At 35.2% G+C, this 26,938-nt stretch overlaps 2 protein-coding genes across 3 annotated transcripts in view; one reads left to right on the forward strand and one right to left on the reverse strand.

Moving 5' to 3' along the window:
- CENPP (centromere protein P) overlaps positions 1 to 26,938 on the reverse strand; it is a 139,974-nt gene that overhangs the window by 109,059 nt on the left and 3,977 nt on the right. For both annotated transcript variants that reach the window (XM_082767941.1, XM_082767942.1), the window contains 2 exons: positions 24,260 to 24,348; positions 16,521 to 16,617 (listed from right to left, as the gene is read on the reverse strand). In XM_082767941.1, the coding sequence (XP_082624067.1) occupies positions 16,521 to 16,617; positions 24,260 to 24,348 (186 nt within the window). The remainder of the gene's footprint in view (positions 1 to 16,520; positions 16,618 to 24,259; positions 24,349 to 26,938) is intronic.
- On the forward strand, positions 1,565 to 13,597 carry OGN (osteoglycin). Its single transcript, XM_082767943.1, has 7 exons — positions 1,565 to 1,746; positions 2,403 to 2,655; positions 6,935 to 7,019; positions 8,951 to 9,109; positions 9,664 to 9,866; positions 10,412 to 10,507; positions 11,095 to 13,597. Exons 2-7 carry the CDS (start codon positions 2,488 to 2,490, stop codon positions 11,263 to 11,265), a joined length of 882 nt encoding a protein of 293 aa, XP_082624069.1. The 5' UTR covers positions 1,565 to 1,746; positions 2,403 to 2,487; the 3' UTR covers positions 11,266 to 13,597.

Below are 26,938 nucleotides of genomic sequence, written 5' to 3' on the forward strand. Positions count from 1 at the left end.
CCCTTTGATTACATGCAAACACTGGGGGGAAAAAAAAAAAAAAGGATTTCCAGAGCCAGATGCTGGCTGGATATTCAGTGGGGTGGGGAGGGGAAACAGCTGGTTGGAAAGAGATCAGCTGCAAAGAAGAGGTGCTATTATTACTCCTGAAACATGCATGAGACCATGGGAGATGATAAGGTGGAATTGATATGTTGCAACTTTTCTGCCTTTTCCCCAGCGAATCTACTTTTTCTGGTAGGTAGCAGTCCTTTAAACTAAGTTCCTACATAATGCAGTGGAAAACATATTATTATCCTAGCCACAAAACTTCAAAACTTTTGGTTTTCTTACTGTTCTACCTGAACAGCAATCAGAATGATTCAGAGTCCAATTTCCATTATTACTGACATTGTTCCCTTTATATTTTTAGTTATATGCTTACAACAAAATCATTATTCTAGAGCAAGCTGCAAGTCCTAACTACAACATTGTTTAAACTGCATATGAACTAAAACAAAAACTTTTTTTTTTTAATAAAAGCCTAATAAGTTCAGAAAATTGCAAGTGATTATAAACTGGAAAAAAGTTTAGACAGCAAATGGCTATTGCCAATCTCCAATTTCCATATTTACTAACAACATCTGGTTTTAAACAAGACAGAACTTCCACGAAAATCTATCCAAATAGGTCTACTGTTTATCTCCAACATTATCTAGGTGATAGTGCTATCTTATATATATATATATATACATATATTTAAATGAAGTCATTAAAATATTAATCTGAATATCTCCCTGATAGGTTTTATTGCTACACATTTTTTAAACACTTAGAAAAGCTACTTCGTAAACTTACAAGTTGGTCATCTGGCTCCCATTTATACAGACTGCCAAAAATACATAATAAGGAAAAGGATAGGGGGAGGAAGAAATGCATTAGAAATCTAGAATACCACTGCTTCTACTTCATAGAAAAATTCTACACCTGGATGGTATTTACTAAGCTATCTATAGAACTGAAACAGAACTTCACTTGAAACAAGTATTTATTATGAAACAATTTCTAAATAAATTCTGTAGTAAGTCTTTCAGTTAAGAATGTAGACATGGATGACTCGTCTGAAAATCTCAACACATCCCCCACCCTGCCCCCAAACTCTAAATAGTATTTTTTGTTTCCAGAACCCTTCACACAGAACAGTTTCCACTTCTTACCTAGGTGAAACTTCTCTAAACATATACAAGTTGTACTGAAACATTTTATCAGTCATAAAAATGTGACTAATACATTATACATATGTTTTGGCTGTACCTCTGTCTCAGTCAGAAAGCAGCTGCTTTGTCTCTTAGCTAAACCATTAAACAAAATGGGTAACACATGCCTTGTTAGAGACCTCTAGTTTGCACAATTAATATTTGATTTGGAGAAAAAGCCTTAACAATTATAAAGAGTAAATCACCCCATAGCAGAAAACCAACACTTTAGCAAGTGGGATGAACTAGACAGATTTAACATTTACAAATGTTATTCAAAGTACAACCCCCTGCTCCAGGATATTACCTCTTACCCTAGGGACAGAATGCTGGCAAAGCATTTTTTACCCCATGGAAAGCACTTTTAAGACTGTCAATCCTGGAAGAAGTATTCATTGCAGCATATGTATTTCATAACTTTACTCTTTTTATCAGTCTACTTTGGGTTAACATATACATAAGAATATCTGGTTTTAGGACACAATCACAGAACTTGGAATCTACTAAAACGGTAGGTGGACATTTTTTCCTAAAAGAATATTAACTTAAAGTATACTAACCTAAAGCTTAAGAAAAGCACTCAATTACAACAAGCAGGAAAATATGCTGTGCAAATATTTATTTTTAAGAAGTATTGCGTATGTATTTAAAATGCTTTTAAATTAAGTTTGTAGCCTCCAAACGAACCCCAGTTGTGTACAACCTGCAAAATACTCTGTGGTGTGTGTGTAAAGTTATGTTGTGCAATTTACTTTCAAATGTAAAGGCAAGAGCAATGAGAGAATGATTTTCAAACCTAAATGCCTTATAACAAATATCGATATCTTGACAGCAGGGAAAAACCTCTCTTGGTTTAATTGATTCAGGTTTGTATATACCAAGTGTTTTGTAAACTGCTTTACAAAATCCTCCTGACGTTACCAAAAGCACTACTCTGGAAAACAAGCAAATGGAATTAAGATAATATTTTCCCTTACCAGTTGGAAAAGGCTGTTTGTTATTTCCTAGTTTGTCTTCACGTTAAGAACAGTTTTTATAATACTGGAGCCTAATTAAAGAATACCAAGAGTTAAAAGTTGTTCCATGTTCCTTATGCGTTAGAAACCCCTGCCAACTAGTTCTCTAGGCTTTAAATATTGTTTTGACGGATTGCATTTTCATTTCCAGTCACAAAGAAAGTATTCTCCATAGTCAACACACTAGCAGATCTTCATCAGCTCTGTGCAAGCCAGATACACTGTTCTGTGAGAAAATGAAGACTTTGCAGCCTGCTTTTTTTCTGTTTGTGTTTGTACCTTTGGTGAAGTCAGCACCACCTATACAGCAAGAACCATTCAAGTTTTATGACTATGATACAGATGTTACCATGGGAAGCCTGATCCACCAAGATTATGAAATACAGTCCAAGGAGATAAAAAAGGTATTTATCTTATCAGTTTAATATTTTAATTGCTAAGCATTATATGAATGAATAAGGTGTAACATGCATGTATGCAAGTTTTGTGGAGAAGTCTCACAATAATGGCAAAACATAACAATAGTTTCAGATATAAGGGAAATGCACTCCAATTAAAACCACAAAAATACTACCCTTGCTACAATTTGAGAAACCCTCATAAGACTTGCTTTTGCAAGTAAGAATGTAGCATTTTAAACTCTGCTGTAGTTATGTACCTACTATTTTCAAGTTTCATGAAGAGTATGTACTAGCACACTAGCTAAACAGTTTGAGTAATGTATTAACAAAATAAGTTTAAATTAAAAGCAAGGAGGGTGATTTTATTTAGTTGTGTGGTTGTTGTTATTTTTTATTAAAAAAAAAAAAAAAAACTTGAAACAGTGCTTTTATTGTATGTAACCTGTCATCATAAATCAGTTTTCCTTTGATTCAAACTATTACCTGGTGGTTGGTTTGTTTTTGTTTTTTTTTTTTTTTTTTTCCCTTTTTTTCCCCTGGTATTTTTGCTACTTGACAGTTTAGCAGTCCTAAGCTACTACAGAATGTCCAGTCCTGTTGTAGTTGCATATAGTGTTAACACTTTCAGACTCTTAAACGCTGCAATAAAAATGTGTTAGGGCACTCATCAGCACCCCCAAACGGTCAATTCTGAACTGTTTTGCTATGTGCTCCACATACATGCTTGTTAATTTAAACACAAGACACAAAAATAGAGATGAGTTAAATGAAGTGCAACAGCCTCAGCAGAAAGGCACAGTGAAAACCCTCATCCTTCTGTTCAGAGTGGCTCTGACAGGACCTAAGAAATGCACAGAACAAGATACAACACTTCATCAGACGGGTAGGAAAAAAGCTAACAATGATTGTCCTAAAACTAGCTGCCAAGGAAAATGACATTTCTAAACAAAGTGGTAACTACCAGATCTGGATATTAATAGCCTCAAGGTAGTTTTTATCAATATTAACTGTACTTGTTACAATAACATGATAAACAAATAAAAGGGGAGAACAGAAGGTAATTGTTATAAGTAATAAATTCCAGTACATCTATAGAGAAATCATTTCTGCATATATTTTTACTATTTTTCAAATTCCATTTAATTATAGCTTTCTAGTATTAAACTAAAAATGGCAGCTCAATATTTATAGTAAAAATTCCTAATTCACTTCTGAATCTGACATCAGCAACAGTGACACAGTAACATGTTTCATAAACCTCTGATAAAGAGACCATTTTAAATAACTCAACAAATAGGTGACTATCTACTCAATAAGCAAATTTTAAAAAGCTCCACATCAATTTTAACAAGCTAGGCACAGCATCAAATGACATTTGCTTCTAAAATCATTTTAATAGGAATACACTACTATTTTAGCAAAAAAGACGACTAAGGAATATACTGTATACCTATAAGGAAATAGTGCCAGCAGATATGCCACAAACCAATCAACGTCTGTGCTGGCAGCAATATACACTGGAGGTCTACTGAAGGCCAACAGTTCTGCTTAGGGTAATTCCAGGAATGCAATCGGTCATTATTTCCATCGGGTCGGTCCTCCAGTGACGTATTTTCATTGCAAAATAATAAATTAGTTCCTTATGTGCAACAAATACATCTATACAAGTTCCAAGGTTCCCAATTTAAAATCACTGGATATGCAAGCAAGTCTTCTATTCACTTACAATAGAAATCGTAGCTTCCAGAATATTTCAAGCATTAACTGTAACTGAAATACGTGCCAATAGTTTCTTCAAACATGCCCAGTCAGAAAAGCATGACACAGTTAACTCCTTACTGTGTTCTCAATCAAAAAAAAAAAAAAAAAGGAACTGGAATTTTTCCAAAAAACAGAAGTACCATCTACATTTGTGTTTGTAATCAAAAAAATGAAGTGAACTCCAGTGTAATATTCAGCAGAAGGTAATCCAAGCCATATCCATTATAACATCTACTGTTTGAAACAACAGCCTCTCCTGTCTAGAAATTTAAAATACTAGAAATTTAAAATCATGAAATCTTGATTTCTACAACAGGAAGAACTATTCAGTTAGACACCTTCATGAGTCTGTACTCAATTATTCCATTGAATATAAACATTCAGCTTCATAGAACACCCTTGTGTGTTATCAGGATGAATCATTCATTTACTTTGCCAAAGTTTTAAAGATATTTAAAGTGTTCAGATATCAAATTGTAATCTGGTTTTGTATGAGGAACTCATGTTTGCAGAGTCAAGTGCAAGAGGCAGGTGGAATTTAAGTATGTAAGCAGGTCAATGTTTCTTCAATGTATACCCTATATATGGAAGTAACAAAATTTCTGCAGTTATAATCCAACCAATCTTTTGCACCAGTATTCCATGGCTAGGAATTTCTATAGCTGACCAGGAAATACTGCCAATATACTGGTTATTTCTACTTTTATTTGGGGGCCTGGGAATATATTGTTTGTGTATTTAACAGTATTGTGTAAATAATCAGTTTTATTCTTTTGTTGACATTTCCTGCTTTCAGAAACTAGTTGTGTGCTGTATCCTGTAAAGAACTTGCATGCATACTTGTTCTCGGATCACACCTCAAGCAGGATACTGTATTAGAAACCTACAGCTGGTACATATGCTATGTCAGCAAACACTTTTCACATAAGCATATTAAAGCATATTAAAAGCATCCCTTGTGAGCCAAGCACACTACAATAAAAGTGCAATTGTTCTACATCTATACCGAAGTTTCTACGGGCATCAATACTTCTGTCAGTATCATGTTTTTACATGCCTAATCGACAGAACTGTGCAAACTAAACATTTTTAAAGATTTGCTGTTTGAATCTTCTAACTTTTCAGCTTACACTCCAACTTCTCTATACCAAATACTGCAGATCTTTTACCCTACACAGAAGCTGCTGAACTGTCATCAGCATTCTAACCTGTGGAGAAATGTTCTGCTATAACAAACCAACCTCTCCCAAACATTACAAAAAACCCCACAAAACTGTAAAAAAAAAAAAAAAAAAAAGGCCATAGCCTGGATAGACAGACACAGAGGCAAGCCAAGTGATGGATGATTCACAGGCTAAAAAAGGGTCAAAATGACAGAGGCTGGCCAAGATACTTGTTTCTAAAGCTCAATGGTTTTATATTGCTAAATACAAATATTCCCACTAATAAATAAAGCAAAGTTGGTACCAGAAGTAAACCGACAGTGTTACTTTCACATTGCTGTAAGTAGATGAAGAGTATGCTACATGCCTGAATGAGGAAATAAAAAAAAATGTTTCTCTTGTGAGCAACCAGAGAAGCTCTCTTCAGTTACTGTACTCAGGCCAAGATCCTGATCATTAAGCATGTTTAAAGAAAAATGTTCTACACACCTGTTGATGTAGTTCTCCCCATGTGTTGCTGGTAGCCAAGTAGAGTGAGAAGCACATTGTCTTACTCTGTCCTGCAAGTATGACCCATCAAAAAAGACAACAAATGATGCTAGCTAAACACAACTGCTACGGTCAACCTAACAGGCCCTCCAAAGTTTAATATGTGCAAGCCATAGTATGACTTGCTGTAAAGGGAAATAGCATGTAATTATAATCCCAATCATATTCAATGAAAACCTATAATTTCCTGCATCACTAAAGACTATCTGTTAGGAGTTCAGGTTCAACAGAGATTTAAGTACATTTAATGAATACGTACTGCAAAACTTCAGCCAACACCTGAAATGAACATGTTTATAAAACAAGTTTCCGTGCAACTGAAAAGTTTAATAAATATCTCTATGGGGTATTTCAGATAATTCCAAATGCAAGGAAACATTGGGATTCTTTTTGGGTTTTTTTTTGAACATAAATAATTTAAATTATAGTCATAAGAATCCTTTCAAATTTTGCATTATGCCTTCTGCAAAATACTGTGTCTTCAAAAGTGCAGGTTTTTGTAGACACTCATTGCTTACGTATTCCTTCCCCATAACAGTTGATATTTTCTACCCTCCCATGCCCCCTTATGGTTAGTGGTCTTATCCAAAGAACAGTAGCAGCAACATCTTCCCTTTTTGCCTTTCAAACCGCAGAGCTCACATACAAAAGGGATAATATATCATCTTAGTCATCCAGTGTGTAAGATGAATATAAAAATTAAATGTCACAAGAAGATGTAGGAAGCTCATTTGAAAAGATGTACTATTTAAGACCCTTGTAATACTGTGCTTATTGTTTTTTAAAATATCATTTGCTCTCACACAAAGGATGCAACAAACGTTTCTCTTGACACTGCCCTAAGACTGCAAGGGGATGACAGCGAACGCAGTGTAAAACCAACAAAGGATACAAGTAAGTTAATGGATATGGATACTGTAACATGCAAACTCTACAAAAGGCTCTGAATATAAAAATTGAATATACAAAGGACGACAAGGGATATACAAATAACATTTTGATCTATGAACATCTTTCATATCTCCTATGGAAAGTCTTCTAAACTTTTGCCTCTGACAGAACAGGTTAATAAATCAAAGTATCTTCACGTAAACACTGAATACACAACACAGCCTATAAGAATCTCTCTAGACTTACCCATTTGTATTTGCTGTAGAGATGTACCCACATTAAATAAGCTAGGCAGTACAAGCAAGAAAAGGAAAATATATACTTCAATATAGTCCGCAGTTTCCCCAGCTTGCAATGAAATATATTTAAGTTAAATAGCTTAACTTGAAACTTCTGTTCTCACAATGCGCATCTGATGACTGTGGAAGTCAACATTTTATACATTCTTGATTTTTTGATTCTGTTAACATGTAAAACATCCAAAAAATTTTGAAATTGAATTGAAATGTAAATGAATTTGGGCATAATATGATTCCTAGGACAAAAACAGTTAAAATATGTCAGGAACATTCTTCCTACTAGCTTTGAGGTGTATTGTCTCCTAATGAGCCATGATGATTTTTACATGTAAAAAGAAAAAGCTGTTTTCTGACAAACACAGCACAGAAAAGAGAGAAACATTTTGGGTCTATCTGTGATATCACAGATGATTCAGCAAGACCACTGCAGTGTCAATCTGCACTGAAGTTTTAATCATAGGGATTAGCTATTGCCAAATAACATCTGTCAACAAGCCTGCATCAAAACAGGAACAAATCTGGGAAAACCCCAGAGTTTCTACAGAGTTTCAGACAAGCATAGAAACTGCTGCATTTTAGATAGTGATACCATTTTTTTTCCCACAATCTCCCCCCCAAACAGAAGATGACAAACCAAATCAAAAAAAAGCAAACTGGGTGGAACTCAAGTTAAAGCTCCAAATGTCAATCCCATTTTCTGCAGTTCCTTTGTGAGAAGGAGAAAAAAAAGTGCTCTAGTACATACTGAAATAGTAAATACTGAGCCAAACCAGTGTAACTCTTCAGATTGGGGAAGATCCTTCTGTGCTATGCAGTTTTAACAGACTACCTACCAGCACAAAACTACTCTTTACTACAGACCAAATTGGAAGCCAACCAAAATTTTGCAGTATATAGGTAACAATGGTAACAAAACTGGATTCAAAGCCGTATTTGTTATATGTATCCGAATATTCCTGTCATAAAGAATTAGCACAAATAAGAAATAAATAATAGTTTATTAACATTTATGACGGATAGGACAAGCCATAATAGACTTAAACTGTATTAAAGGAGATAGAGTTTCTGTCATTATTCAAAATTATAGCTATACAAAAACTCAGTAACAGATTGCCTAAAGCAATTATATAATCACCACTACTAGAGTTTTTATAAAGAGGATTAGACAAAATAGTAGCTAGGAGTAACACAGAGTATACATGACCCCACCAGAAATGCTCCAGTGCAATTGTAATATCAAACGTGGGCACTTCCAGATATTTCTCCTGCATGACTTTCTCTTTTGAAAGCAATGGTTCTAAAGATTACATTTAACATGGCCAAAGCGTTGCAGTCATCAAATTCACAATGTTCTACACTTAAAAAATGAAATAATATGGATTAATAGCATTCCAAGACAAGCTCAGTTAAGAACAGAGAATATAACACAGGGAAATTACGCATGAAAGAATACAAAAACAGACAAAAAAATCAGGGTATTAAATCTGTGTGGAACTTGCTGCTGGTAGAACAACTAAAAATTTAATAGAGGGGAAATCTCTATAGAAGATACCAGAAGTAAAGATACCAGAAAAAAATTGTTTGAATATTAGTTGAATAACTTTTAACTGTCTACTCAAAATAATTTGCTTTCAGATTTACCTACTTGTCTGCTCTGTGTGTGTTTAAGTGGATCAGTGTACTGCGAGGAAATAGATATCGAAGCTGTACCCCCACTGCCAAAGGAAACAGCGTACCTATACGCACGATTTAATAAAATAAAAAGGATAGCAGTCTCAGATTTTGCTGACATTAGTAAGTAATTTGTAACAATAATGAATTTGTTGTTGTCCTTTAATATTACGCCAAAACAAGATATACTTTATATTTTGCTAGGTTATGCAATGTGTATTACTTAATTCAGTGCTTGTGCTAGAAGAGGAACTGTGAAGACAATATGGATAACCCGCTTTGGCCCACATATCCATTTTAATCAAGCAACAGGGTGCTAAAAGTCAAATTTGACTGTCTCCTGGCCAGTCTTAAACGACCGTGTACGTTTCTTTCCAGTGCTCCAGAGATCTCTCCCACCTACTTCACTCTATGACACTGCAAATTCTACCAGGATCTACAATCATGTTTTCTCTACGCAAACAGGAAGGATCACATACATGTGGATATATATATATATAGTCTCAATAATGAGGAAAACCAAGCGTGGATTTCATTCACATTTTGTGATCTACAAATGTAAATACTAACAGGATAGTGCAGCCATTGTCATTGTAACATCTAACAAAACCACGCATGTTTAGTATGCTACGCAACTATAAATTTGATACTTAGATTTCTATTTCTTTTGTGTATAGCTACTTTGAGAAGAATTGATTTTAGTGGAAATAGGATAGAAGAAATTGAAGATGGAGCCTTTTCAAAGCTTCTGTTATTGGAAGAACTTTCTCTTGCTGAAAATCGGCTTGTAAAACTTCCTGTTCTACCTCCCAAACTAACAACGTTTAATGCAAACCAAAACAGAATCAAGAGCAGAGGAATCAAAGCAAATGCTTTCAAAGTAAGTAAAAGATGACAATCTAGGCAACCAAGGTAAATAAAAGGAGTATGCCATCACTGGGATTTTCTTGTGTTTTTGTGATCAAAGAAACAAACTAGGAGAAAGCAGCTTTTCAGGTTTTTTGTTTTTAAGGCACTCTGGAATAATACTCCTACGGACAGTGGCGCACTCATGTAGTAGTTCATCTAAAAATTCTTGTCTTTAAGATATAATCCTACCTACTTCCTTTCTCTCTCACACACAAAGAAATAGTGGATTCAAAACTAATGGCTCAAATACAAGTCTGTGGATGACATAAATGCTATTAAACAAGGATATATATTTATAGTGGTGTCAAGTTTTTATGACCAGTATGCCAACGCTGAAATTTCCAGCACATAGAAGGCCTGTGACTTTCTTGGTACAATAGGATTCAACACTCACAGCAAAATATTTCCTGTTAGATCACTTTATTGGCTTTCTCTGCAATCAGAAAAATATACATGGCTTACAACAGAAACAAGAGTAAGCAATATCAGCAATGATTCTCTCTTTCTTTCCAATAGAAGCTGACAAATTTGGCCTACCTCTACTTGGGACATAATGCACTGGAGTCTGTTCCCCTGAACTTACCAGAGAGTCTGCGTATTCTTCACCTTCAGGTATTTCTGAACTATTTCCTTAACTTTATATTATAAAAAGACCTAGCTGCACAAACCAATCCCCATTTCCTTCTAAAACAGTTTAAACTGCAGTTGTGCTACAGATGTCTAGTGCTCCTCCACATAAAACAATTTAGCTCTCATTTGTTTGGCCACAACCAGTGTTCAACATGCACATCCTCATTAATACACAGGAGGAAAAAGTAGTTAAGACTTGAAATAATTCTCTAGGATAAAGCAAAATTTAAGTACCCTTACTGTCAGACGCTCTTAGCTAACTATCATGCAAAAATTTCTTATACTTGGTGTACAAAAGCTAATAAGAAATGGTAAAAAAAAAAAAAAAAAAAAAAAAAAGCAATAATCTTTTGTCAACCATACATTCCAAACCTCAAATTGTTTATCAGTTCATTGATTGGTTTGAAGAGACTTGATTCCTACCTATCTTTAACACAATCAATCCCAGTGACAATAAAATGAGTGGGGATAATAATAATATTACAGTTTGGCAATTCTCTAACTTACGTCTGTGTATGCGTGTGTGCATGTGTATTTACTTAAAAATGAAAACTTGTTTTGTTTTGCAGTACAACAACATTACTACAATCACTGATGACACATTCTGCAAGTCGAACAACACACGTTACATCCGCACGCGTATGGATGAGATACGGATGGAAGGCAATCCAATCCTCCTGGCAAAGCACGTTAATGCTTTTTCCTGCTTGAGAACATTGCCTGTAGGGACATACTACTAGTCACTACTTACATAATTATACATGCCAAAATTCAAGCATGGTAACAGAAGATCATTCTTATTCCTGTTTATATCCTCTCTTTTGCTAATGCAGTTTTCCCTGCATACCCTGAACTTTTTCCTGTGTTGAAATTGAGTTCTCCTCTAAAATAACTATTTCAAAACATCCACTTAATTTAGGAGTTACAATGCCACCCATGCTTTCAGATTTTGTTGATGAAAGCATAAAAATGTGTGTACACATGCATATGGTTTCAACTTCTAATTCACTATTTATTCTTAACATGTAGGGAAAATCATGAAACTGCTTTTTCACATTCTTTATCAATTTCCAGGACAACCACCACATTTTGCTTTCTGATAAACACAAACATTCTTTGAGCAAGCTACAGAGGAAAAATAAATTTTAATTCCAATCATACTCGCTTTGATCTGAAATGAAGCGTTTTCAGCTGACCTTCGAAAGTGCATGGAATGAAGTTGCATATGAAAGAAAGTTATGTTTAGACACAGAACTTAGCAATGTTTAACTTTATTAAAGCTTCCTTGAAAACTTGATTAGTGGAAAATGAGAAAAATTCTTATCTAGGCTTAGTATACCTAGCAACAAAGCAAGCGGAACATTCAAATGTGTCAAATGTTCCTTTAGTATTTTTCTTTCAAAAATAATCTAAATACAGTTATAGATATATATTACAATTGAATGTATACATATATACGCATTCAATTGTATATACTACATATAAATATTTTTACACATTTTTGATGGAAATATAATATATATACACACACCTTGTTCAGCTGTGCTCATATGAGTCAACTTTATCTTCCCATTTAAATACAATGCTCAGCATACAGCATGGTATGACAGAGTACCTTTGTTATTAAGGCATGATATAAACTGAGCCTTGTTCACTGCTTTTTCTTGACAGGAAATGTGACAATATAATTAACAGCAAAGCTGAATTAATGCTTTTACCTGTAAACGAGCAAGATTTCAACTAGCTGTCAGTACAAAGAAACAGAAATACCTTTGTACAGAAACACGTTCACTCATTACACAAAAATTACATTAAATCTTTAAAAAAAAAGCTGATTCTATCACTGATCTAAAAGTAGTGCTAACCCTGAGCAAATGAAACTAGCATCATTTCACTCAAGTACTTTAAAACAATCTATTGAAAAGAGAAAGCTATGTGTGCAGACCTCAATCCATTCGCTAAAACTGGACATAATGTCTTTCAGAACACAGGGTTTCTAATTACACAAAAATACATTTCTTCTAACATGGTTTCTCCCCTCAAATACCTACCACAGGCTTAAACTCTTCAAATAAACAAATGCCAAACAAGTGCTAGTACTATTACCGGATCAACTTCATACTAACTTTGAAGCTAGTGTAGATATCTAATTCGTAGAACTAGTTAAGCACCAAATGCATGATGTATTAATACCACCTAGAATACTGATTTTTAAGGTATTTTGTATTAATTATGTCTATCTTATTTAGCTAAGCCTTGATTTGTTAGCGCTTGTGCTCTGGGGAAATATTAATAAATTCAAACTTAATTTTGAACATACTGATGCTCTGTCACTAAGAGTGTTGAGATCTATGAAACTGTAAGTCACTTTTTAAGGTTAAGTGACTATGTCAAGAATCAGCTGTGGGTTCATCATTCTGGAAAAAGTATACGAATATGAAAAGCAAGACAAGTATATTTTTGCCCTGAACCCATTACTCAAAAAAGGCATAGCAATCCCCAATTTTCCAGTTTAGATTATTTTAAAAAGAAATTCCATTGTCTTACTGCATCTGAGAACAAGAAGTCCTACAGCAAGAAAAACATTTGATTTTCATTTTTCCCATCTAAATCATAAAATTTTGATATTTCCAGGTGTTCAGCAAAAAGATAAACAGCCCCAAAGCATATCAAAATACATTCCAACTTCAATCCAAATTTAGACCAGGAAAAAAATAAAAGCCAGCAATTCTCTCATCCCCATTTGATAAGATGAAGTAAACACAAGTTATAAGTAGTGCCTCTGATCTTATTCTCGTTACAAGTCATTACTACTAAATAAAGCTCTTCCTAATATTAATGGAGTCAATACATATCAAAATTATTCCTATTATTTCCCTGTGAAAACAAGCATGTGCATACACATGCATAAACAGGTGTATGCACATTTATGTAGTACATGCACACACAAACGCTAAGATCTTACTACCACCACACCATTAATTTTACATTAGGTTGTTGTATAGATTTTTGAAAAGGTACTAGACATCAACAAGAATTCTAATTTAACGCTCTTAATATTTTGTGAGCAAACCACAAGTAGACAACTGGTATTTTCTGAAAGCCCCACACAGACAATAAATTTTCTGATACATTTTAACTTACTTTTCCCCATTCACAGCATGAGAAAACATCAAAATTTTTAAGTTAGAAGGGCTATACTATGCAAGATTTTTTGCCTTCTGTTTTTGTGACCTGTATTAATATCAAGCTGAATGTACACTGTATTTTCCCCATTACTTATTTCTAGTCTGTATTTCCAATAAAACTTGAATTTTTTTCTTGTTTATCAGCTTGAATAATCTGCTCTTCCAACAATGCCTACATACTTGAGTTATGCAGTCTCATAGCAGACTATGGGTGTGCCTAGATCAGAAAATTATTTGTAGCTGTAAATCCATTTTCTAAACATATTTATTGTGGCAATGCAGCAAGACCTGCCATACAAGTAATATTATATGACTATCGGGGGGAGGGGGAGGGGGGGGAAACAAAACACACTAAGCTAGGACTGGGACACTTCAATCACCTCTTCAAAATTTATTTAAAGCACTACCTTGTAGATTTTTTTCCTGCAGTAGAAGACAGGAGTAGCAGCAGAAGGTAGTAAAGGTATACTGAACTCTTTTTTTTGGTGTGTGAGAAGCATGCATATTGCAGACTAACCTGTTACAGTAAAAATTCACAACTGCTTAGGCTCAAAGGCAGGGAATATATAATGTAGAGCACAATTTGTTTACAACTGAACATCGTTCTATCCAAACTTACTTAAAGCTGCCCCTGCTCTCTAGAATAGCCTACTTATTGTCAAATATATATGACAAGCAGCTTTTTTGCTTAATCCAAGTTATTTGTACCACAATTATTCCCTTTAACTGCAAAAACACACTACAAAACTGCTATTTTTGATGATCAACTTCATTTGCAAATTGCAATAGTCATTCATCTCACATCTCCATTACTACTGAATTATCCATTCACTTCTACTTTATTGCTTCCTTCCCAAGTACCAGAGCTAATAGAAAGGGGGGAAGAAATCCACCTTTCCTGCTTTTAATACGCTATGCTATGACAAAACTATTAGAAGCACTGCCTATTTCTACCTAATAGCCTGGGTAATTTTCTTTTCAATAAATAATTCATAATGCATATAAAACCCCCCCAAAAAACAGCCTTCTCTCCAGTACTGTTTCCAGTTAGCTGGATATATACTTGAAGTCTATCAAGCTGGTAGTAAGAAAAAAATCCAAAGTTTAATATTGTTATTGAAGTGCAAATATTTACAGGATAAGATTATTCATTTATTTTATGCAGATGTTAAAAGCCACTCCTAGCCACTTTCACTGAATTAAACACAGGATATTGTTACAAATGCATATATTACCCTTAGCATCTAGCTTTGAACACTTGGAACTGTCAGATTTGATCCACCATGCCTTTGTTAATTCTCTCATCTCAGAAAGCCTTCTACTTCTAAATGAAATTATTACTAATGCTGACATAAATAAGGCAGCCTAAGAATACCTTCATAGGACCATATTCAATCATATTCTCACAAGTTTGTCTGCTTTTCTCATCACTATCCTTGTCAATTAAAAAAGTAACTTTAGGAACAGTATTTGTAACATTGATGTAAACCAGTAGTATACAATATATGTATGGAGATGCATTCACTTAAGACATAGATACATTCTATATGAAATACCACTATCCTTTACATTCAGAGACTGACCAAACCATTTTTAGAACTGCTTCCTTAAGACACATGTGACAATTTAAAATACTATCTTCTATTTTTTAAATGTTTGTACTGAATTTTACAATGAGGAATATTTACATTGTCCCAGAAACCACAGTGACTACTGTCACGAGGCTGATCTAAGAATTAGTGAAGCTGGCGAAAAAAAACAAGAAAACAAACAAACAAACAAAAAAGCACACCATAAAACCATGAAGCCCTCTGTGCTCTCTCTACCTTGTCAGTCTCTATTTCACTATTGAATGATTAGTCTTTATAAAACAACCAGCAGGATTAGACAACATCAGTTTACACTCAGCTGAGGATAGGATTTTTTTTAAAACATCATCAGAACTGACCAAACAGATTAAAGAGAATGAAAAATGTTAATCCAGCACAGTACTCTGAAGAACCTAGAAGATTCTAAATATAGGAATCAAAGCAGGCCACACTTCATAATACAGCTAAAAAGCAATGAGGGTGCTGAGTTGAAGGACAGTAAATGCTTGAGCTAAATAAAACTGAGCTAAAAGAATAAATAAAAACAATTAAGTAGTTAAACATTGACCTGTAACACTAACCACTCAATCACAAAAGATGTTCTGTGTTTGCAAGACTGCTGTATTTTCACTTTGAAAAAGAGTTACTTACCTTAAAACCAGTACAAAGCTAACAAGCCAAGTAACATTAATTTAAAACTAAATTGAGATAGTATTTTCCACTTAAAAGGGAGGAGCAGTTTATTTGCTCTTCAAGTGAAATATTGCAGAACTGGAAGTGCTGTCACCCAAACACATGTCGTCACACTTTCAAAAGAGACAGATCCAGTCTTTAAGAATGCTTAAATGCCAAAGACCACAAATGTTATTTTCTTCTGGTTTCTTACCCCCCTCCCCTTTTTTTTCCACACCCAAAATGAAATGCAATGGCAATAAACAACCATTTTACTCCTCCAGAAAGAAGACACTGATATTCTTATTTCCTTCTACATATGAGGACAGGAGCATTAGCATGGTAAAAAAACAACAAAAATACCAAGCATAGGCACTGTCCCTTGAATACAACACAAACATCCTCACCTAATATTCTCTGCTGAACACACAAAAGTAAGATTCACAGACTCTGCTGAAGAGCTAATTTCTTCTTCATTGCTCCATCTTGATGAACAACTTAAGAACCAAATGGAGAATTTATATAGAAAAGTTCAATAAACAGTACCTTGAAATGTAAGAATGTGCATCTACGATGTTCATACCACTCAGCATAAGATGAAAGGCTTCTAAAAAACAGCAGAAGATTTCCGTGTTTTTCAGTGCTGTAAAAGAAAAATATATTATTTATCCTAAACAGTACTAGTCAGAAGTATCAATTCTATAGCCTAAAATTTGCAATTTTACCTTTAAGAATTTGTGACTAGTATTGTTTGATTTTTTCAGAATTCACCAAAAAAAAAAAAAAAAAAGACGGGCAGTATACGTACTTACTGAAAAAAAAAAAAAAAAAAAAAAAAAAAACCTACATGCTTTAAAATCCTCAAAAGATACAAAATTAGTCATGTATGTAATACGTGATAACTCAGTAAAGTAGTCCTCCTATAAAAATCTTAGTTTAACTTTATGCTTGTTCATCTAATACTCTATTTTCTGAATAAATTCCAAGGTATCGTATAGATAAACAGTAACCTGAAAAAATGGTAAGATTAACCAAATTACATTATTAGGTACTGAATGATCTTGTGATATTTGTTCTAATCAACTACATCTTTACATGATATTTATTATTGGCCTCTGCCTGCATGATATTCAGCTTTTCAAAATTAACCTTGAAATATGGAAAGCAAGAAAGTGTGCTCATTAGATGATGCATGGCAAATTTGATTTAGAAATAAGTGTTGATATACAGTTAAATCTTGAGTCATCTCCCATTAAGGAAAATAGTGATTTTCAATAATCAGTGCAGTAGGGCAGGATGAAGAAAATTGATGCAGATAAATCCATGACTGAGAAATGGACTGCAGAGATATTGGTGCCAGGCACTTTCTAAGCAGAGACTAATTAATCTGGATGGAGCAAGCTGATTCTGGCAGAACTCCCCTCGGCATTTCTGCAGTTTTGGACTCTTGCATGGTTTAACAGTTCATCTAATGAGCATGGATATACATGGATACAATGTGGCTTTATTCACTCAAATGATCCCATGCTTGCACTAAATTCTCTTGGAGCCTGATGATCTACAAAGAACAGTGCAAAGACACCTTTGCTAGATGTTCAAATAGCCAGAATGGGTTCAGCAGTGCTTACAGTCTATATTATAAGACTAACAAATGCTGCTTTGGCAAGGTAATATTTCAATGGCAGCATGCCATTGCAAATAATTAGTTTTTCACCCATAAAGCCTCTGGAAAGAGGGAGATCAGCAATAGTCATTTTACTTTCTGGCAAGTCTGAGGAATTTTCAATACAGGATACAAAGCATATGAGAATTAAAGAAAAGACCTTATTGCTTTGGCGTTGCCATTTTCAGAGTAATTTCAACAGCATCAAGTGCAAATGTTCACATACAATGATTCCATGCTTAGTAAGAGTTTTTTCCATTTCTGCTGACCATAGCTACCAAACAGAAGCAGCTTTTCTACTTCAATGACTAGCACTGAAGTTATTTCCTTTTGTTATACCTTTACTGCATTTTTTGCATATAAGCAAAACGTTTTTGGTAGGACACCATTACACATTCCTTCTGTAACAGCCCAGAAAGACGGTGAAAAGAAATCAGTAATGCGCAAAAACTTGCCTCAGAACAATCAGAATTAGAACCGACTGGAGTTGTGAACACTTATGGTAGGTGCCATCACACAAGTAGAGAGTTTCTGCTTATAAGGAACCTGAACAGACCTTCTTACCCTCTTTATTGTTAACAAAGTGAAGGTGACCATTAGAGTTGAAAAGCTGTACACATGCTTTAATCAAAACAGAAAATATAATAATGCATCCACTTTACAGGGAATAATTGTACTAAAGACAAACCAGCGAAAATAGGTGGAGAGCTGGTTTGGGGAGAAGGTGAGGTGGAGGTGTTTGTCTCGGGATAAAAATCATTACTCTTCAAATTTCTAGTAACGTAAGGAAAAGGAAGGAAAAGGAAGGAATATAGGAAGACAGAAATTGCTGAATCACCAACTATCCATCCTGCATGGTCAGGGTGGTGGGAAGGAGGAGGGAACACTCAAAGAACGTGCAGTTTTGACTAAAGAATCCTGGCAAGAATGCAATATTCCCCCAAAGCTAACAAAAGCCGAGTGTCTGAACACCTGAAGCAAGAAGATTCTGTAATTGTAAGGATGAAAAGCTTCCCATCATCATTCATGTGAAGCCATGGTAGACAAAATAGAATATTAGTCATTGTCAAGACATACTTGTCAAGTGCTGCCTTGAAAATAAAGGTTTATTTCAGTTACCAGTATAGGATTTTACAAATCTTGCGTGGGAAAAATTTAGAAATACCTGACAGACACTTGAGAGTATTTCAGAAAGTTACAGAGAACTAAATGCAGGTAACAGATAACTTATGTGTAAGACTGTCTTCTAATACCTTTCTTGTTTGAGGTAAGCTATTCTTTTTGATTTTTGGAATAGCTGAGAGCAGAAACCTGAAGCCCTTAGCAAAATGGTTGCAAACTGAATCATTTCAGCAATTCAGGGGAGAGCTTCACCTCAGATCCAGCTTTACTTAATATACAGGAACAGCAACGTGCTACACAAACACACTGGAAAAAATGTGATGTTCATTCAGACATTGAAAACGTAAAAGAAAAGCCAAACAAGTTTTATCCTAGCCTGGAAAGAACATCATCATTAAAAGGAAGTTACTAAAGTAGTCACAACTGCCAGCAAAACTAGGCCAAGACAAAAAAATGCTGGCAGTACAGGCAAAATTGAGTCCCTGGAAGGAAGTAGACACATACTGATTTACAATAGCCGACTAGCTATGTGTTCTGGACAGGGCTGTCTTTTTTTAAAAACCACAACTCATAATTATACATATAAAAATCTGTACACAGTATAGTAAAAATCTAGACTTAGTAATGACTGCCCACATCTCGCTGTCTAGTGAAGATGATGCTACACATAAAGCAATATGCCTTTTAAGACCGTGTACATGGAAAGAGGTGAAATAGAAGGTTGTAACCAGCTACGTACTCAATGTGTTTTTAAGAAGACAATTCTGATGGAATATCCACTTCTGTGTACTTTAAAGGAGGTCACAAACCTTGTGACATTATTTTAACATGGTGTTCTTTGTTTTTATTTTTCCTCTCAAATTCATCTTTCAGCAATATAGATGAACATTTTCAAGGCTAGGTCTTCTAGCAAAGAAAGATGGTTTGGGCTAACAAGTTCAAACAGACAGTTTCAAATGTGAAAAACAGCCTACAAAACATATAGGTATGTTCCTGAGAGGGATGGACTACAGCACATATTAAAGCTGTCACTAGCATACAAATTGATGCAGAACAAAGCACAACTACATATATACATAGGACGTACATAGAAGCATTAAACATTTAAAGAGGCAAACAAAATGGTTAAGGTAACAAGAAGAAATTACAGTTTTGAAAGAAGCAAGGACTTCTGCTTCTCAGCTCCTGAGTTTGAAAGTCATTAGGCAACAAAAGGCCCTCTCCATTTATCATCTTCTGATAAACAATTTTCTACCAGTACTGTTAATCTCCAATTTAAGAATGAAAAACATAATATAACACGCCCACCTTTGTCGTGCAATCACAATGTTGAATGGTATGAGAAAATGATCATGCACAAAAGATTCTTGGATCAAACAGACCATATATCTGAGATGAAGGAGAACTAAGTAGTAAATTAGTTATGCACTGTTTCAAAATAGGCAGTTTATTTTATTTTTTTATTTTTTAAACGTGGGACATGATGTATGTATAGAACCAGTTATTCCTAAGTATATACTCTTCTTGGGTAAATTTAAGCAGCCCTGTATCTGTACAATAGAAATCTGGAGTTGGTACTTGCGGGGAGGAGGGGGGATCTGTGCTGGCATGAACAGATACAAGTAACATAAATGCTTTTTTTTACATTGTTAAGGGAGCCAGGAGTCTGCATATGGGCACCGTTTCAATTAGCTGTCTGATAGCTTTTAAACTACTCATAAGCAAATAAACAAACCTGTGTCTAGAACAAGTAAATTCCTAAATTAGCCTTAATTCCTAATGCTGAAGCCAACTACCACATATTCTATAATACCAAGAACACTTTCAAAATAATATATAACAAGGTATTATGAGAGTGCATGTTAAAGTCTCTTTTTGGAAAGAATTAAGCAATACAAAATGTCACCAGATTTAAAAAATAATAATCCACTAGAAGCAGAAAACACTGATGTCCAAAGCCAACATCCATGTAACAGAAAAGTTATCCAAAAACAGCAAATAGCATTTTCAGGCTGAGATTTAGCTATGAATCAGGTTAAAATCACATGCCCTTCATCTGAACACCATTTCCCTTTTACTAAATAACATCAACAAAACACAAAAGTATACAAGAAGCTTAAATCTTATGACACTATTCAAAGCTCCATAAGTTATTTTAAGACAGGAAACCTATTTTAACTCGGAGCAGCATACAAGACATCTTGCATTAGGATATGAAACCAAGGAATGACTCTTACAGCTGTGGGAAGAATTCATGCTTCACCTCCCTTCCAAGAGACCTAGCCCATGCAGTGTTTAATGTAATGCAGACATTTCACAAATCCTTCACTCTGACTGATAAATTCTAATTAATAAAACAGTAGCTTTTAAATTGTCTGTATAAACTCCTCCTATTTAAGTAATCTATGCATTAGCTGATCTCCCATTACTTGTTGAGCTAGTTCCGTCAAAAAGAATAGGAAAAAAACCTGGGAACAGCATTTTTCATAGATGTTGTGGTCCTCAGCACTAATAAAAGCTTAACATAGGTGATAACTGGAGCAAAATTCAAAAACAGTGTTGTGATTCCATCTGCATATACCTTTTACTGTCACAGTATATTTAAGAAATGGCACACCTTTTAAAAAAAAGTATTACATATTCCAGCAGTAGCTGTTTGAAATTAAACTGTTGTATTTTGCTTGTTCTAAAAACATGTTTCTCAAGTGCTTTAGTATTCCTGTTTTCTTCCAAAGCATTTAAAAAGCAGCATGAGCTTGGGAATTACAATTGACTGCCAAGTTTTTAACTCCAGTGCTACTAAAGACCCTTTTCAATGATACATTATGAAAAATGTAACCAAAAAAAAAAAAAAGAATACTGAAGATTTAAAGACAGTAAAAGAAGGAAACAAAGTGGTGGGGACACTGAAAAAGAACAATACCAGATTCAGCTGGTCAAGAAATGGAAGAAGAGGGAGGGAAAGTGTGGGAATCCAGATTCTAAGAGCAACTAGGAGAGTGAAGAATAAAGGACTAGTTCGGAAAAGCCTGAAACTGGACGTGAAAAAGAGGGGATTGGGAATTAGGGTAAGAAATCAGAACTAGCTAAAGAAGAGATTGAAAAAACAATAAAGGGAGATCGCATAATCAGAATAAGTCAGTCTAATGGTGCACTGCTGTCAAAACAGACATTGCCAACATCAACCACACTTTGGCCACATATTTTCTGCCTTAGATCAGTAATAAATACAGTTACTGTACGTTACATTTATACATTATTATGAATTACTTTTTTCAACCAAATGACTACTGCATCAGTCTTACTTGCCTTATGGCTTCATGAATTTACACACTGGCATGAGAATAACAGTACATACAAATCAAAGCTAAAGAGAAAGCAGAACTGCTTTCTTTACTGATGGTCAAGTCTTAATTCATTCTATAGCATTCATGAAAACATATGTTTAATTATGAATACCAGCATGACATGGAAAAAGACCAGGGTAGTGAAGAGAGAGGGACAAAACATGAGTGCTCAAGCTAGGATGAAATAAAGTCTGCCACTGTTTCAACACATTAATTTTCAGTGTAACTGTCAAGTCCCAAGACAACTCTACTGTCAAAAAATATGCATAAAAAACAGAGTAATTTCCTTTTCTAAATCCTGCTACTTGAGAGCAGTCAGCTAATATTCTTAGTCATAACACTAGCTTTAGTAGACCTGCAAGTAAATTCCAGAGCTTCTTAACAAAAACTCAGCTGTCAGTACAGACTAATGAAGCCTAAGGTAACAAACATTTTTTCTTCCCTATCCATTTGCCTTCCCTTTCCCTTCTCAAGTCTGAAAAATAACATAAAACAGAAGTAGTCACTTAAAGAACACATCAAGTTTGCAGCTGACACCAAGCTGAGTGGTGCAGCTGTCTCTTCAGAGACAGGGAAGGGCTGCCATTCACAGGGACCCTCACAGGTTCGAGAGGTGGGTCTTTGCCAACCTCACAAAGTTCAACAAGGTCAAGTGAAAGTTTTGTACCTGGGTCAGGGCAATTCCAAACACCAGGAAAGACTGGCTGACAAATGGATGGATAGCAACCACACAGAGAAGGACTTAGGAATACTGGTAGATGAAAAGTTTGATGTGACCTAGCAATGAGCGCTTGCAGTCCAGAAAGCCAACCATACCCTGGACTGCAAAGGAAGTGTGATCAGCAAGTTGAAGGGGGTGATTCTCCCCCTCTGCTCTGCCCTTGTGAGACCCCACCTGCAGTACTGTGTTCAGCTCAGAGGTCCCCAACATAAGGCAGCCAGGGGCCTGTTGGAGCAAGTCCAGAGAAGGACTGTGAGGATGACCAGAGGGCTGGAACACCTCTCCTATGAAGACAGGCTAGAGACCTGGGGTTGTTCAGCCTGGAAAAGAGAAGGCTGTACAGACACCTTACACCTGCCAGTTCCTAAGGGGTGCCTACAAGAAAGCTTGGGAGAGACTCTGTCAAGGAGCTCAGTGATAGGACAAGGGGTAACTAAAAGAGGGTAGATTTAGATTAGATATTTGGAAGAAATTCTTCACTCTGAGAGTGGTGAGGCCCTGGCCCAGGCTGCCCCAGGAAGCTGTGGCTGCCCCATCCCTGGCAGTGCCCAAGGCCAGGCTGGATGGGGCTGGGGGCGACCTGGGCTGGGGGGAGGTGTCCCTGCCCATGGCGGGGGGTGTGGGGGGGTGGTGGTGGATTTGGATGATTTTAAAGTTCTCTTCCAACTCAAACCATTCTATAACGATTCTATGAAATAATAGATTTGTTCCCAGCATAGTTTGCCAGCAAATTTCACAGTGGAATACTAGAGACAAATCATTTGATCATTATTCATCCTGCATACCAAAAGCTGACATCCTCCAGAAAATAGTCAAGAGTAGCATGCAGTAATGCGCTTGAGTTTTAGCATTTGTTTTTTTAAGCCATTGTGCAAATACGCTACTCCAGATTTTTAAACTATTTTCTACCTTTTTATTTTCTTACATAATATCAATGAAAAAATCCGGATATAAAGACGAGAAATGGGATATTGAGCAGAGAATTAGTAGCATGCAAGTACTGGAGAGGGGCTCTGTATTACACTTTAGCCATTCCTCATCCAAGTTTAGCTGTCATTGCACATCTGCAACACATATACACATCTGAGTAACAGATAACTTCATGATTACGTTAATGAAAATGCTCTGAGATTAGCTTGTTGCATCTTTATCTGAACCAAACAATTACAAACAGCTAAAACATATTACAACCCAGAACCTGCTTCCGTTTAACATGAATTCCTATCAGCCCTTTCAGACCTTAAAAATGATGTTCATTTCATCTTCTCTCCAGAAGGATACAGAGTAGGGCTTAGAAGTGTTCAGGTTGGGCTAACAGTACATTACCAAGCAAAGAAACTGACTGCAAGCAATTTTCATGAAGATTTGGTATTGCCTTTAGTATCAGATATCCCATACAGTAAGTCTCCTTAAAGAAAAAAGTCCACCTTACCTGGACACAAACTTGCTTAAGTCTGAATACTCTTCAGATTCCATTCTAATGTTGAAATCAGTAATAACAGCAGACACATTTTCTTTGTTCTGGATTGGAGAAAGAATGAGATATTTTAGAATTTTCTCTACCAAGAAAAAAAATGTATTTATATATAAAATATACAAAAAGATATGCAAATGCTTCTAAACACAAAAATAGTCAAAACAACCTTTTTTAAAATACATCCCATTTCTGTGATTTTTTTATTTCAACAATATCAGTACCATGCAGACAGCAAGGCTTTTAGAATAACTCAACTACTCAACACAGAGAACATACATGTATAAAAGAAGACTTATTTATAAGAGGTTTATCTACTTCCTTCCATGTCATTTCCATTTCTTTAAGGTTCTTCATATTTTCCAGCACAACACCTTCCTAGCTGTCACATAAACCAGAAAACTCAAGTATAATGTTTCATCTAGGAAACATATTAATGCTATCCTAAATTAATAAAACAAACAAACAAAACTTAGGGATAAATACATTATAATAAAATTAAAATGTTTCCAAATTAAAATACCTAACAGCATATAAAAAACATTCAGAAAAGAAGATCATATAGTAATGAAGCCAAAATAATTATTTTTTTCCTCCACATTCTTAAACACGGAGGTAAATGTTAGATAACAGCGAATGGAAAGGCTTAAAATAATGGCTTGAAGACCATAGCAAATATTTCACTTAATCCTGGAGACTGCATTTTTTCTTATTCCCAGTCATTACAAAGGAATGGCAACAGAGGAAACTAAATGGACAAGCTGAAGGCAAACGCAAACATACCACAGCAATCCCTAGTGCAGGTTGGACAGAAGTACTGCTAACACTGCCATCAGTAAAGATGGAAAAAGCAAGCCAAGACACTACAAAGTTTAATGTTTTGAGCAAGTAACTTCAGGAAAAAAAAAAAAATTTAGAGCAAAAGGTTCAACGTATGCATGGAGCTGTAGAGAAGCTGGTAGCAGCTGTAAGCTAATGTGTTACCCTGTAAGAGGACTGGTTTTCCAGGAAATGGGTTATTAACATATGCCAAGATGCCATCTAGGGGTCAAATAAAAAGATTTAATTGTAAAGTTCTTGAGAAGAATGCAACTCTTGAATGATTCCTTTCTCAATAATTTTAGACTTGTTTGAGCAGATTTTCAAGCTAATTGTACATGTCCTGTAATACCCAACAGCAGTTGGAGTGGAAATAATAAATGCTTTTACATTAAACTGCTTTCTTCATCCACATTCTGACCTTCATAAGCATCTATTTCTGCATAAGACTGTACAAATAAGCCTGCACTTCAAGCTGGCAAAACACTAGCCAGCTTTGAGATATAAGCTATGTGCTGGTCTGACGCTGCACCAAAACCAAAGTAACAGATAAGATGCAGAATATGTCAGGCGGTGAGTGACCAATACTCCATTAATGATCAACTTCAATCACTGAAAGCTAGCCACAGTGAACTCAACTCAGATCTGTCTGTTCCTCTGTAAAACTGTAGCCTGGAATAAAGTGTTAAGTATCATTCATACTAAAAGCTATCTATAAATAAAATTAGAGATAATTACCTCTAATTTGTTACTGTATACCAATTGGCTTAATTTAAGATGCTATGGAGCTAACTATGGCAACTTTACTAGATTAAACAGATCAAGCTGATTAGGGTGAATAAAAATGTTTTTTTTGTTGCATACCAACATATTTGTTGTCTACTGAGCATTTCCCAAAAAGCTGTTTTCTTTTATTTCTCAGAATGGGTAAAACTAGCTGCAACTTTACATTATCTTGCCCATGCTGATCTCAGTACAGGTTACTTTAAATGCAACTGTAAATGCGGTATATTAGAATAGACATGCATACTTCTGTTTTAATATGCAAGAAACCTGAGGCACCAAAAAAAAAAAAAAGTTTCCAGGCCTTATTAGTCTTGTCTGAAGACACATTGTATTGTATTTTAAACTGTAAGCTGCAGGTGCTATGTATTTTTATTAAAGAAATCAGGCCATGCAAAAAAAAACAAAACACAATTATGTATTTTTTTTTTCAAAGGAAGGTTTGATTTTTAATACGCACACACACAGTTTTCTACATATCACCTGCTCTCAAAGAAACAAACTGCTTACTTGAGTGCTGGGGTTACAAGATTTAGGCGTTAGATAGGTAAGTATTGCCATCTAGTGGTACAACAGATTTAAGCACTGTGAATGCACTCCTAAATCGACCAGGTATCTGTTCATCTGCACTCAGTTAACATAAATTTTGGAAAAAATTAAAGAAGTAGCATACAGGTGAGAAACAAACAGAAATCTAATGAAGTCCCACAATTGATGCAGACTCTCTCCATGCTCAAAGCTAAATGCAGTTTTACACAAACAAATGGTAACATTTTTTCAACGGGCACGCAAGATCCATGTGATGTGTGGACTTAAGAGGTAGCAGAATAACTTCATTCAACTGACCTCTTGCAGTTCCAAATTACACAACCCACATGTGAGTATCTAAATACTCATTTCCTAAATTCACAAGGGCTTTTCTTAAATTTAGGAAGGACAATTTACATAGCAAAGCAATTGTTAACACTATCTGGTCTAAGCATTCTATTTAACAGGTATCTTTAAAGTTGAGCCATAAATCAAGTTTTCTTGAGA

The sequence above is a fragment of the Aythya marila genome (assembly GCF_965140915.1).
Source record: "Aythya marila genome assembly, chromosome: 10".
NCBI lineage: Eukaryota > Metazoa > Chordata > Aves > Anseriformes > Anatidae > Aythya > Aythya marila.

What these genes read in the sequence shown, in the direction of transcription:
- OGN (XM_082767943.1), top strand. Translation starts at nt 2,488, where the DNA reads ATGAAGACTTTGCAGCCTGCTTTTTTTCTGTTTGTGTTTGTACCTTTG. An exon ending in CTCAGATTTTGCTGACATTA is followed by an intron (nt 9,110 to 9,663) that starts GTAAGTAATTTG and finishes TTTTGTGTATAG; the next exon opens with CTACTTTGAGAAGAATTGAT. An exon ending in TGCGTATTCTTCACCTTCAG is followed by an intron (nt 10,508 to 11,094) that starts GTATTTCTGAAC and finishes TTTGTTTTGCAG; the next exon opens with TACAACAACATTACTACAAT.